Raw genomic sequence first — 14,367 nt, 5'->3', positions numbered from 1 at the left:
CTTGTCATGCAGATTACTTGCATAGTTCCTATTCTGTGGTCCACCTCACACGTATGCAGTGCATTGGCAGTGCATTCTTTCTTCTAAGGCTCCCACTGCATCCTATGCTGTCTAGATCATCTGCAGCAGCCGATCCGCCCCCCCCAACTCCAATTTGAGATTTCAATGAAGAATGGAAGGGCTGCCCACTCTTTATGCTTTTAATGTGTTGGCATTGCTAAGGTACTTAATGCACCTTGCGGGGGCTATCTAGTATCTGTCTATGTATGTTTTCATCTACGTATGTTTGTATCTAATGTATGTTTGTTTTTCTGCCTACCTGGGTCACTCAGTAATGCGTGGTCAAATGGGCGGCACATCAGGCTGCTGTGCTGAAGGCACAGGGTCGAAAACCAACCATCAGACCTGCTTAGAGTCACCGAGTATGGGGCAGTGTGTACATACGTGCCACTCTTCAACGAACATCTTTCACGGCAACATGGATCACTATAGATGCGGGACTGGTTGACACTGCATTTTGAAGAAGCGCTTTGAAGCCGACTTGGAGCACTGAATATGTGGCTAGGCCTGTGCTGGTCTTCAGTAAACCTCTCTGATGCCAGCTTGAGTCACTCGGTAGGTGCCTACAGGTGTGTGCTGCTTTACAATGACAAAAAATATCCCTTAGGTTTCTTCAATGCTGAGCAGAATCGAACCCACGTCAGAAGGGTTCCTCAAGGACAGCAACCCGACACATTTGCAGGTTGCACCACAATTGCGCTGGTTATGTGGCACTTTTAAATGAACAGCTTTCAGGCCAAAGCCTCAGAAAGCTGCACCATGTACACACTCTGTACATGCCGTTCATCAATGAACCTCTTGCCAATTTGGGTCACTGAGTGCGGCAAGCGAGAGAACAATACTCGGCATTCTCGGGCACTGGCACGCCACGCTTTTGGTCTCAGAGACCACATGCGGACTTCTCGGCCGTGCCACTAAATTGCGCAGCGCGTCCTCAAAAGAAGCACAAGAGCCCCGTTTCTGTACAACGTGCTTCTCAGCGTTGGCCTGCATTGGTGTGCCATGAATTTCGGAGGCCGCATGCAGGCTTGGTGGCAGTGCTAGATGACACTGAGTGTTCTTGGGGGAAGTGCAAAAGAGGTGCCCCCTGCAGTACATGCCTCATATATAACTCGTTTCGATGTTGACAATATGTAGTGTCGCTATACTGATTTATCACTATTGATGCTGGTGTAGGATGAAAGCGCCACCTCGGTATTCCTGCTGAGCCTTCTTAATTATGAATGGAATTGAGATTTAATGTGGAAGAGAAACCACCCTCAAGCAAAAGATCAGAAGACTGCAGTAGTACTTAGCATGGTGAAATGAAGTACCGTATTTTTCCGCATATAGCCTGCCGCAGCACATAACATGCACCCCCGTTTACAATAGCCCAGGAGAAAAACAACCAAAATGTGGGCGTATAACCCGCGAAAATAACTGCATGCAACACCGCTCAACTCTTTGCAAAAACAGTTTCCATTCGCGGAAGCATGACTCGTCCACATCGTATCTTCGACTAGCAGCTCTCCTCCCCCTCTCCCTTTTTGGCAATGCTGGTAAAGCTGGGTTCGTGCAACGGACGTGTTAGCAGACTAATCAGTTGCGTCACATCTGTGGCCTGAGTCGGATCACTTCGCAGCTAGCATTCACACGACAGCGGATGACAGCGCAGTCGGAGCTGCGCTGTCATCGCGAAAATTGCACGCAGAGCCGCTAAACTCCGTTTCTGCGGTGCTCCCTTGGTCCGCGCAAAGCGCTTAGCGATACCACAGCGACTGCGCAAGCACCGGCTTTGGTGCAAATGCGACTCAGCCGAAAATCCCAATGGTGATTTAGCTCTCTGTGGTATCGCTAAGCGCTTTGCGCGGACCAAGGGAGCACCGCAGGAACGGAGTTTAGCGGCTCTGCGTGCAATTTTCGGCTACTAAACACAAAATGGCGACCTGTAATTAGGAAAATGGGCGACCATAAAGGAAGGTAGCTTCAACACACAGGTGTGGAAAGAAGAGGGCAGGGTTCCCTACGAGATAACGAAACGAAAGTGGCGGAGAAGCTTGCCTTGAGGTGTGGCTCCACGGCAGCACAGCGCTGGGGAGAGGCTGGGGTACCCTAAGGAACAGCGAGCTAGTACCTAGGAGATTAAACTTTGAATGGCGGAGCACCTTGCCTGGAAATGTGACTTCATGGCAGCACCGTGCCGTGAAGCCGTATCTCAAAATGGAATTCGCCTAAAACTCGCACCCCGACTTTACTGTTGAACATATTAAATTTTTTCTGCAAGTTGTAAGCACGGAAATTGGTCATGCTCATTATTTCTGCTCAGCTGTGGCACTTCTCTCTTGACAAGAAACCTTTAGTCTCAGAACTGACATGCACTCTGGTGGCGTCATTCGTCAGCCGATAATGACAATCACTAAACCCTTTAACCCCTAAATTAATTCTGGAAAAACATACAAAATGTCCCAAATCTTTATATGTAGTCATCTTGTGTTTCTGTGTCATTCTGACTCTAAAAATATATTACTTGATTGGTTTCTGGTTCAAGTTAATGCACAAAGGCTGCTCTTGAGGGCAGCTTTCCTTCAAGGCCGACCGCTATTCGCCTTTGGCAATGGGAGTTGAACGAGTGTGGCTTGTCATTGCCAATATTGGTGCAACCTCCCATGACGAGTACAGCTAGTGATTGGGGGTTACGGGGTTCAATCTACCCACTTGTACACTCTTAGCATTTTTGGCTCTGAATAAAATACTAGGGCCATTGTCCATCTTATGCAGTGCAGTACACCCAATAAAACAGTTTCTCCCAATGCTTGCACATATGCTGTTTAGTTGGGCCTGCAGATCGGTGGCTCAGTGGGGTATCTAATGCTGACTTAACTGCTGTGAGCAAGGTGTCAGGTGCATAAACACGATCTTCTCAAAAATTCGCTTCAAGATGGCTATTTTAACACTTCTTAATCTTGTTTTCGTTTCTTGAAAAACATTGCATTGAATGTAATGACCATATGAAGAGAGAAAAAAACACCACTGAAAGCCTTTTGTCTCCACCTTTGTTCTCATCTTATGCATTGTGTGTTTTGCATGATTCAGTAGTAACAAGCCATTAGCATTATTGCAATTAATTTCATTGCTTTCTTGATAATTTATGACAGTGAAACTGAAGAGAAATTGGGAAGCTTGTGAGGTCACTGCTGTAACAGACTGTGGAGCAATGATCAAGGAAAACTATAAATCAGCAGTTCAATTGGGTGTGTGATTTGTTTCTCATCAGTATGCATGCCCCAGGTCGTGACAGTAGTGCTATAGCATGTCGTTGGCATATTGAACGGCACACATAAGAAGTAAAAAATACCGTGCTAGTACGTGTCATCATCTTGAAGTGCGGTCAGCTGAAAGTCAAGACATTTTAACTACTAATGCATTTTGGTAGGACTGGCTTTATGGCACTGGATTTCTTACATGCTAACAACAAAAAGAGAGACAATGTGGTAAGATTTAAATAAACTTTACTGACATTTGCAACAGCTTTTGAAACGACACATAAAATGTACATGCACTGTGTGATAACGTAGAACTTTCATTGAATCTGGAACAAAGCAAAGTTAAATAAAACACTGGGGTATGGAGTGCATGTAGATTGCTAACTGATCGGTACAGCTGAGAGGACTGAGTGGCGAATTGGCAGTATGCTAACACTGCAAGCACAAAACCCAAGTGTAGCTTTTTGTAAGCAGCAGTGGTGTATGGATTTGTCCACTCTTGCAAGAGGCACTCCACTAGTATTCAAGACATCGCAACTTCAATATTTGTTCAAGTTTGTAGAAAAAAAGATAAGGGACCCAAATGATGACTCTGGCAGATATCAGTCAACCAAGTGAGATTTTCTCCAGACCTTCATGTCAAATTTAAGCTTCCGTCAGTGCTTGAACACTAGTGAGATGTTCTCCTTAGGATTGAACGATTCTATGCACATCTGGCGGGAACTGCATGCCTAACAGAGTCGAGGCATCCTGCAAAGTCTTTCCTTGTGGTTATTTGCAGAAAGACTACTTTGGCCTTTTGCAAGACAAGGCTTGATGTTTAAATGACTTGTGACAGTCTGTCCAAAATAATTTATTCGGTCCTTTCGCCTTATGCTTGTCTTAATTTTAACTAACCCTTTAGATTAAGTCATGCTGTCTTATCTGGCAGTGGTCAGGTTCAGTGACAAGATGAACACACATACATCACCAAGCATATTTTGTATTGCCTTCCTTACATCAATGACAATGTTCATGCATGGAGGTCGTAAGACCCAAAAATTGATCAATGATTTTCTGGCTTGGCCCGTCTCCAATTCAGGTTTTACACCCGCTGTGCAGATTCAGCAGTTGAACCAAGTTGCAGCGATCAATTACACAGATATTTTTAGCGGCCTTTGCCATTCTTAGAAGTTTCAGTATTAAGTATAAAGGAAATCTATGGTTGCTGCCACAACAGCACATTATGCCCTGGAGCTCTGCTGTAGAAGTTAACGGAAAAGGTTTTGTGTCTGTAGTTTTAATTTCAAGCTCCACACTTGCCTCCGATATGGTAAGGATTCCCTCGGCAAGGAAAAGCAGTGAAGACAGCCACAGTGATTTGAGCAGTCGAAAAGTATTGGCTGTTGGATAAAGAAAAAGCATTGTGCACACAGTTCTGTCTGTAGAAGTTAGTGATGCTGGCCAGAGGTACAGCATGTGTGAAGGCTGCCACGACACGTTTAATTTATGCTGTACGGCTCACACTTACTGTCCCTCATAGTTGAAGTCGTAGTTCAACTGCACAGAAGCCACAACAAATTGTAGCAAAATTATTTTTTAATAATTACTCAAAACTATTTCAATAACTTTGCGACTACAACCGCACGGCAATCATGTCATTGTGGTGCACATCATTCACAAATTCCAAGTTTGCAGCAATGCCACAAAAGGTTTTGTCGCACACATCCCTTGAGTATGGCATGCAGGATCAAGCATATCTGTTGTATTTTTCAATAAAATTTTTTACCTTTTTGGCTGATGACTATAAGTCTATATATACATTTAGGTCGGGTAACATTACTTTGGTTACACTCCTCACTGCATTGACATACCATTGGCGGTCGATATCACTAGCATAGAGGTGGTTAAAAGCCTGAATACCTTCATGAGCCAGAACAGCTGCAGCAATTCATATGCTTTATGAATATTTTTTGACATTCTTTTTTTTTTAATGGATAAGTGCACATATTTTTATACTCTCTACTGTCTTGTCAAACAGTTATGAGGGCAGTTTCAGCAGCTGATATTTAAAGAGACGGTTCACAAGAGAGAGTTGCAAATTTCTCTAACGCTTTACTCAGCAAATGAGCCACTTGTGCTATTGTATTCGCATGAATATAATATGAGGTTTGACTTGTTGATGCATCAGAAATAAAACTACAATATTGTGATCATGACACCACTCAACACTGCATTAAGTAGCCACAGCCAACAGCTTAGAACAGAAAACACATTAATACAGGCAGGTGGAAAATTAAGTGGCTGTAGCCTGTTTTTATTCACTGTCTCCACCAAGGCTCTTTTACATCTTTTACAGCCTGTTGGCCGTGTAGCCTAACTATAAAAAGTCGAGAACTTGCCAGTATTCCTTGGTGCTGCTGTTGCATGCTACGTGGACAAGGCGATCATATTACAGAACACAAATGGCCTGAACTTGGCTTTCTTCAATAGCTCAAGTGATTGTGGTGGAGATCAATTCTTTTTAAAATGTTGTCACTTTATACTTTTAAGTTTCCTAGTGGTTCCTAGTGCAAGCAATAGCTTTAGACAAAAAACACCAAAGAGAAAAATTTATTATATTCATGCAAATACGGTGCTTTGATTATGTTAGTAATGACTCTCGGGAGCTGGTTGTAACCGCAGACAACTTGTGTATGAGACTAATACATCTGAGTATTCGTCAACTGATTGGACCTCGCTCCAGCATGTTGCACTGGGACGTGCACTTTTGGGGAGGAAACTTGAGAACACTCGTTTAGTTACATTTGTGTCGCAATGACACACAGCAAATTTAGGACAGCACAAGTATTTGGTCCCATTGGGCCGTCGTTTGCACAGTGCAAGCCTTGATTCTCACAAGGTGCACACGCTGAAACAAGCTGCTTTTCTGTTCTGCAGTTTGTGTCACATCACTTCACAGAAACAGCACGAATGACAGACATGGTGGTGAGGCATGGTGTGTATATTATGTCTTTTTGCTTCCAATTTGTATCTAGCCTCATGTGCACACCTTCAGCCATGAAAAATGCATGCACAGGTGACATTGCCCATAAGGAATAGACCAGCATGAGTTATCAGCAGCTGAAAATGAGAGAACAGCCCAAAGCTGAAAGAAACCCCACACATTCAGTTGGTGATTGCATCGTTCTAACATTGTTCCTACCATTTTAACCGTTCCCCACCAACACTAAACACAGTCCCTCAGCAGTACACCTACAACTGTCTTTACAGATGATTTTCCACGTACACACAACACACACATACACCGGTGACGCGCTCACAATGTTTGAAACACATTCATGGTGAGAGTATCTGAGATGTGCTGCCCAGAGCAGCATATGCTGTTTAATTCCTTCTAACAAGAATGCTGACTTGCAGGCTTTTTTGTCTTGCATTTTTTTCTCAAACACTGAATCCACTCTGGCGTCACAAACAAGACGTACAGTCTCAAGCACAACACTTAAATCAGCGTGCACTATGCTGCACACAGTGTACAGCAATGACACGTCGTCACATCATAGACATTGCCGGACGACAAGCATCTTATACGAAAGCTTGACGCACAGCATGGTATTACAACATCTTTAGAACAATCTACCACTCTATTATACAAGCTCATCTTTGGAGGCAAGCCTCAGCAACGAAATATTGAGTGTGTTTCCATAACCAAGCAGCTACTGAGCAACCAGGCTCACAGAAACTCGGTTTGCTTGCAAGACACAAACACATTGGAATTTCAGTGCACAAAGTTCACAAACAACTATACAATTACCCGCATGTATGAAGAAAGCCGTAAGTACTTCCAAGATTTATGGCAGGCCATATATTATTAACACATTATTTTGCTTGATGAGGAACGTGTGTGTCCTGCTGCACGATGACTACACAGGCCATCTTTTTATCTATCCAAGGTGCATTCAATGTAGAAATCAATACAACATATGGTTTTGCCAATGATTTCTACCTGCAGCTATCACAGCTGCAATGCTACTCTGCGAGCCAACAATGCCGCACAGCAACAGAGATTAACCATGTACACGGGGTTGCGAGTAAGGTCTCCTATCATTGTATAAGAACTGCCCCATTTTACCGCATTGTGTTATGCTTTTTTTTTGTTCCTGTCTTTTATGAACTTTATGTACCATCCAGCATGGCCATTTAGGTGTACTCTGACACCTGTTCAGAAAACGTCAACTGAGATATACAACGGTCCAACTTTGTAATATGTTTGACCAGCGAGGGCTACTAGGTGTCTTGATGAGAAAAGTACAGAATCATTATGTGGTAGCCCTCTGGCCTTTGAACTCTTTCCTTCTCAACTCTCTTATACTCCATCGCAGTAAATCGCTTCAGCGCTGTCGTAGCTACCTGCAAGGTACACTAAGGATGCAGTGATTGATTACTCTATCACCAAAGCATTTTATCTGTACATATTGCGCCCTAATAGGACATGAACAGGGCAGCTGCACACTATTCTGTGTGGCATAAACCGCATTTTAACCTATAAAAGCCTACTGCTGCTTCATGTCTCAAGTGGAGTAACAAAAGAAAAATGATTCCTTCTTTCATTCCTTGGACTGGCACAATTCTTCACAGACACAACTTACAGTATACTTGTTAGTTATTTAAATACCAGCCTATCTCAAACCCAAACTTAAACCTAACTTACTATTTAAAAAACTAGGTGCGGCCGGCACTGGCAACGTCGTTCCCACCTACCTCACCATGGATTTCCCCTTGTAAAATTTTCTTTAGCCTCGCCCGCAAATTATAAGAAAAAATGTCGTTTTCTCTCACTCTTCTTTTTTTCTGTTTTTTGTGACCGCGGCTTGCCTTTGTGCCTGTTTAAGCCTTGGGAGGCGTCGCCATGAAAACTCCACGTCAGCACAAGCGGGGCATTCAAATACACGTGCTTGGTTCCCAACCTTTAGCACGTAAGACCATCCAGTCTGAAAATGCAACATCGAAATCTGACCATCTTTGTACGTACGCGCTGCAGGTGCCACAAGAAAGTAAACATGCAGGCGAGATAGGTAATACAGCAAGTGTCCGTATATCTCACTGACTGGGTCTGCCTGTAGCTTTCGCAGCGCAAAAGGAGACTACTGAGATAGAGTATAGGGGTCTAGAATACACGACCAACGCGTCGACATACTGCAGCTTCGACAGAGGTAAGCTCACATCCACGAAGCCATGTCTTCGGACTTCTCTTCTACCATGTCCAAAACCACGCAGGTGCGTCTACCGGCAGATGCGAGATGTTAAGCCGTTTTCAAAACGCGCTCCTTGCGTACTCGCAGAGCGACTGCTCGATACGTTTAAGGGCTCTACGAACACCGCAGTGCGAGGGGCGACTAGCGGTGTCAAGAAATCTATCGCGAACACCACCGATGGGCGCCAAGTCAGGCAACGGACTACACCGTTGAATAGCGATACACACCGCGTACTACATGGGGACACGCAGCATACCGCTGCACGCGCCTAACGGTGACGCGGCGTACCGAAAAAGAGACGCCGTGCGAAATAGTCTCCCCCCCCGCCCCCAAACCCCGTTCGCTGGCGTGCCATGTTCGCGTGCAAGCGTTCTTGGCACGTGTCGGACATCCGTCCATCCCCGCGCCTAAGATCGGTCGACGCCTGCCTTGAAGCGCAAAAACGTCCACAGGGCAAGAAAAGCGAGTTACAAGCAGACCGCGCTGGGGGCACTGGAAGCAGAAAGAGGCTACGTAGTTAGCGGCACGCGAGCATCACGAGACAGCCGGGAAAAAAAAAAAAAAAGACGAAGACTCGTTCGTTTACAGGCGCGAACTCCCCGTGGCGTGCGCTGCCGCGCGGCGACGATTCGAAAATATTTGTTTTTTTTTTTTTTTAATATTTATCCGCGGAGGCGCCGGTGAGATCTCGCAGCACCGAGCGAAGGGCAGGGCGGCCCAGCGCGAACATTTTCTTGCTTCTCGGAGGACGCGAAGGCCCCGCTAGCTCGCTTTCGACCGAAGATGGCGCGAGGGCGGGTTCGACGGAAAACGACTGTCACCACGCGCGCGTTTTGCGGCAGAGTATTTCGCGCTCCATCGGGCTGGCCCGGCACTGGAGGAAGACTCCCGAGGACGCACTGCTGCGATTTCTCGAGGCATTCGCGCGAGGAGCCGCGGGAGGGCGCGGCGCGGTCAAGAGGCTCGGCGGGCACGACGCGGCACGCTTGAACGACGCCGCCATATTCGCTTGTTAGCGCCCCCCTCTCCCCCTTCCCTTATCGAGTACGCGCATCTACTAGAGGCGAGCGGAAACGTTCGGCGGGTTTTATGACCTCCGACGACGCGGTGCTAGAGAATGTCTCCAGGCAGGAATGATGATGAAGCGCTGAGTATTTGCGACCTGCGGAGTGAATTTGCCGCTACGAACAGCAAGGTGAAGCTGCGAAAGAGGCGCATGCGTCTACGCCTTGTTTTACCGATCGTCCACAACCATTTGTTTCTGTATAGTCGCAGAGCGCGACTTCGCTACTATATACACGAAAAAAAGAAGAAGAAAGTGGGTCTCCGAAGAACTCGGATCACGGCAAGAGAACTTCGACATAAAAAAGCCATGGCGTTACGTCGGATGCCTCAAGAATGTCCTCTAGCGCGGCTGACCTCACTTCGATAAATGTGGTTTACTGCTGTAAGCGAATACAGAAAAAGAAAAGTAGCATTACATATAGATAAAAATAAAACTTAGAGAAAGCTCAAAGAAGCGCACTGCTTCCCCGGGTATTAATTCGAAACCATATCACATAGTGTGCACTTCGCTGACGTGGCTGGTCCACATACAAAATATTCAGAGATGTTTGGTGGGCAGTTTAAAGCGCGATTAATCGAGCATAGCTGACAGCGTCGTTGTGCTGTCAGTTGATCACGCATTTGCTCTTTAACGAAAAAAGAAAAAAAAATTGTACGCAACGTGATGACTATGGGCCGCGGCGCGGTACCGCGTAATGCGAAGCGAACTATTAAGTAATACGGTACGTATATACACTGCTCTCTGTGAAGCGCTAGCCCACAAGTTTGGGTACAAGCGACCAACTGTTAAACGCGGCTGTCAGTTTAAATTAATCCGGGCATTGCATTTCCTTTGGCTAGACCTTATTGCTGGTCGCTGTGATCACGTGACCTAGCCTTTCCGTTCAATCACGGCGTGCTTCGGCCGTTTGGGAAATGGCGGCAGTAACGTGGTTCTTTCTTTTCCGCACAGGTCATGAATTAGCCTTACACACAGACACATTCATCATCGCCGAGATGGCATTCCCGTATATATCAACTCTTTCTGGCGACGGCCAGCAGGGCAACCCCTGAGAACAAAGCATCGGCGCCGCTTCCATGAACAGAAAGTCCACGTTCACGTGACTCCCGTCTTCTTTTGTTTTCAATCCGCCGCAGGCGCGCAAAACTGCTGCGCCTATAGCTAATCGCAGCTGCGTGGTCGCGCATGTACTCCATACACACGCTCAGCCGTTCACAGGTGACGCGGTCGTCCGCTGGGCGCCATTCAGAGGATGGTGCACCCGCAGCAGCAGGTTTGCGGGTAGTCCGGCGCGTACGCTTTCTTCTCGTGGCCGAACACGCTGAAGGTGCCCACGTGCGAGCGCCACTCGTAGTACACAGTCGACACCGGGATCACGCGCACCCGCTGCCTCTGCAAAAAAAAAAAAAAAAAAAAATGGGGGGGGGGGGGGGGACAAGGGGAATTGTGTAGAGAGTGAATCAGCCTAACCGCCAAATGCGCCGCGGCTTCGCGGTCAGTGTGCGAATAGAGACAACACTTTTTAAATGTTCTGAATCAGTGCTATCGAAAGTGATTGCGCCGGTCTCGGCGGTAATACCGAGGCCTATGCGATGCAGCGCCCAGCAGACCTTATGAGGTGAATGAAGGAAACGTCATTCCAGCGCCACGTATAGCATTCTGCCACGGTACAGCTGGCGCGCGTGCGGTATACGACGGCACACCGTTTTAGGCTGGCTGGAACCTTGGCCCAGACTTTGGCTTCATGCACGGATCCAGAGGTGACGTGGATTTCCTGATGTGGACGTCACCCCCAAACCTTAAAATTTGCTAGAGCAGCGCCAACGAACGGCGCGCACGTGACAAACTCATTAAGTCCTTCTTCCTTGCTGTTACTGTTCTTTTACTCTGGAGAGACAAGAATTGTTTAACGATTATTGAAAAGAAACCGCCAGAACGTAAAAACTCGCCATAAAAGAAAACTGGCATGGATGTCGGATTCGGCTCCAGCGCCCGCGAAGTCGAATTGGGAGGCCCGGCATCGTTGTCAGGCTTAAATCTCGCAAGTAAGTTGTATTTCCGTTCCACAAAAGTGCACGGAGAGTCGTAAGTTGCCCTTCGTATGGTATGGTATGGAGAACTTTATTGGGTCCTGAAGGTCAACCATACGTTGACGCGGGCCGCTCCCACGTTGGGACTGTCAGGCCGAGCCCTTCAGCCACATCGCGGGCCTTCTGGACTGCCCGTAATTGGTCAGAGAGTGATTCACTGTGTAGCATTTGCCGCCACCATTCTTGTTCCTTGTCACGGTCTGTGAAGACCGCGGGGCACTGCCAAAGCATGTGGTCAAGAGTAATGATGCCATTGCACTTATTACAGTTGGTTTGAATTTCCCTCTCCGGATAGATCCTGTTAATAAAATATGGACTTGGGTATGCTCTTGTCTGTAGCAAACGTAATGTGACCGCTTGGGCTCTGCAAAGCTTACCGTGTGGCAATGGGTATTCCCTTCTGCTTAAATAATAATGCTTCGTGATTTCGTTATATGTTAATAATCGATCCCTGTGTTCCCCGGGTGAAGTGTAAGTTGCTCGGTCTTGAAGAGCACGGCTAGAAAGTCCTCGTGCTGCTTCATTTGCCACCTCATTGAGGTTTCTCCGAGCTCCGTCCACCACCCCCAGATGTGCAGGAAACCAGCGGATTTCGATCCTCTCACTCTTGACCTTCTCTAATAATTTTGTTGCTATCCGTGTCACATATCCGTTGGTAAAGTTGCGTATGGCTGTTCTAGAGTCGCTGTAAATATGTGTCCACCGATTAGCCCGGATGGCTAAGGCGATTGCTACTTGTTCTGCTACTGTGGGGTCCTTGGTATAGACGGTGATGGCATCCTGTATGTTACCTTGAGTGTCTACGACAACGGAGGTATACGCATCCTTATTTTTAACCCAGGCAGCGTCAACGAACACCGCCTGCTGCTTATGTTGATCTATGTCTTGAAGGAGTGCCTTCGCCCTTGCCTTCCGTCTCTCGAGGTTATGTGTCGGGTGCATGTTCCTAGGGAACGGGGTCGTCTTTATTGTTTCCCGTAGTCCCGCTTGCAATTGTGTTAATAATTCTCCTTCGTTGGTGTGGTTAATTTCTACGCCAATTTCTTCAAGTAGCGCCCTCCCAGGGCGTGTCCCCATTAGTCTCTCCTGGTGGGCCACCTGTTGAGCCTCAGCTATCTCCTCTAGTGTGTTATGCAGCCCTAGGCGCAATAAGCTATCATTGGCCGTGCTGATGGGAAGTCCTAGTGCAGTCTTTATAAGTCGTCTGATTAAAGCGTTTAGCTTGTTCTTATCAGCCTGTGTCCATTGGAGCATGCCAGCCACGTACGAGAAGTGGCAAAAGGCGAATGCATGTACCAATCTTATGGCACTGTCTTCTCCTAGCCCCTTATGCTTGTTGGTAACTCTACGCAGAAGCCTAATGACTTCTTCTGACTTGTTAGAGATGTATTCTATCATCCTGCAATTAGATCCGTTCGCTTGCAGGAGAAGTCCTAACACTCTAATAGTCTCCACCTGCCTGATTGGTTCTCCATTCTTGGCGCATATGTCAATGCGGGGTTCTTCCTCTGGGATATATCCGTTCGGCCTGCGCCCACGCTTACTGCTCCGTAATACCAATAGTTCTGATTTTTTAGCAGAGCAGTTCAGTCCCATACCCTCAAGTGTTGTTTCTACCACATAAATGCTTTCCTGTAGTTTGATCTCTGTTTGTCCCATATTACCTTCGGCACTCCAGATTGTTACATCATCTGCATATATAGCAAAGTGGATACCCTCAATCTGCGCGAGACCTCGAGCCACTTTTGACATTGCCAAATTAAATAACATGGGAGATAGGACAGACCCTTGTGGTGTCCCACGATTCCCAAGTTCCAGGGTTGTCGATTGGAGTTCGCCTAACCTGAGACAAGCAGAACGGCCACCGAGAAAGGCTTTGACGATATTGTGCAATCGCTTACCCAATCCCATCTCCGAGAGGATATCCAATATGGCCCTGTGCTTGATGCGATCAAAGGCCTTTTCTACATCTAGGCCTAGAAGAGCTCTCGTATGTAGCGGGCTAGCAAGAATAAGGTGATGCTTGATTAAAAGCATTGCATCTTGAGTCGAAAGTCCAGGACGGAAACCGATCAGGTTATGCGGAAGAATATTTCTGTTTTCTACATACTTAGTCAGTCTATTGAGTATGACATGCTCCATCGTTTTGCCCAGACATGATGTTAATGATATGGGTCTTAGGTTATCTAGATTGAGTTGCTTGCCTGGTTTGGGAATAAGAATTGTGTTAGCAATTCTCCATTCCTTCGGATAATCACCGTTTTTCCAGAGTTCGTTGAAATACTCTGTTAAATATTTTATGGAATGATCGTCCAAATTTTTCAACAGCCTATTGGAAATGCCATCTGGACCGGCAGCAGATCTACTGTTGAGGTCGTACAGGGCTGCACGAACTTCGCTTTCTGTGAAGTCTTGATCCATAGGCTCACAGTCTTCCCCTGTATATTCAGGCAGGTCTGTACTCTCATCGCTATCCTTAAGTGGTAAATACTTAGCTGCGAGCCGATCCAGAATGGCCTCCTCCGTTGTGTCCTGACTCTCACGATGGACGAGTCGTGCTACTGCTGTTCTCCTATTAGATTTCGTGTCGTTCTCATGAAGCAAATGTCTAAGTAAGTTCCAATTCCCACCACGTCTGATTCGACCATCTATGGAATTACAAAGCTCATCCCATT

The 14,367-nt window shown here is 46.6% G+C and overlaps 1 protein-coding gene across 2 annotated transcripts in view; it reads right to left on the bottom strand.

Annotated features, from left to right (window-relative positions):
• Nucleotides 1–3,531: 3,531 nt before the first annotated feature.
• LOC142585222 (protein SSUH2 homolog) overlaps nucleotides 3,532–14,367 on the bottom strand; it is an 86,141-nt gene continuing 75,305 nt past the window's right edge. For both annotated transcript variants that reach the window (XM_075695809.1, XM_075695810.1), the window contains one exon: nucleotides 3,532–10,994. In XM_075695809.1, the coding sequence (XP_075551924.1) occupies nucleotides 10,848–10,994 (147 nt within the window). In that variant the 3' untranslated portion in view covers nucleotides 3,532–10,847. The remainder of the gene's footprint in view (nucleotides 10,995–14,367) is intronic.

Source organism: Dermacentor variabilis, chromosome 6 (genome assembly GCF_050947875.1).
Source record: "Dermacentor variabilis isolate Ectoservices chromosome 6, ASM5094787v1, whole genome shotgun sequence".
Lineage (NCBI taxonomy): Eukaryota > Metazoa > Arthropoda > Arachnida > Ixodida > Ixodidae > Dermacentor > Dermacentor variabilis.
The sequence above is the reverse complement of the archived record's forward strand: the minus strand, read 5'-3'. Positions and strand labels throughout refer to the sequence as shown.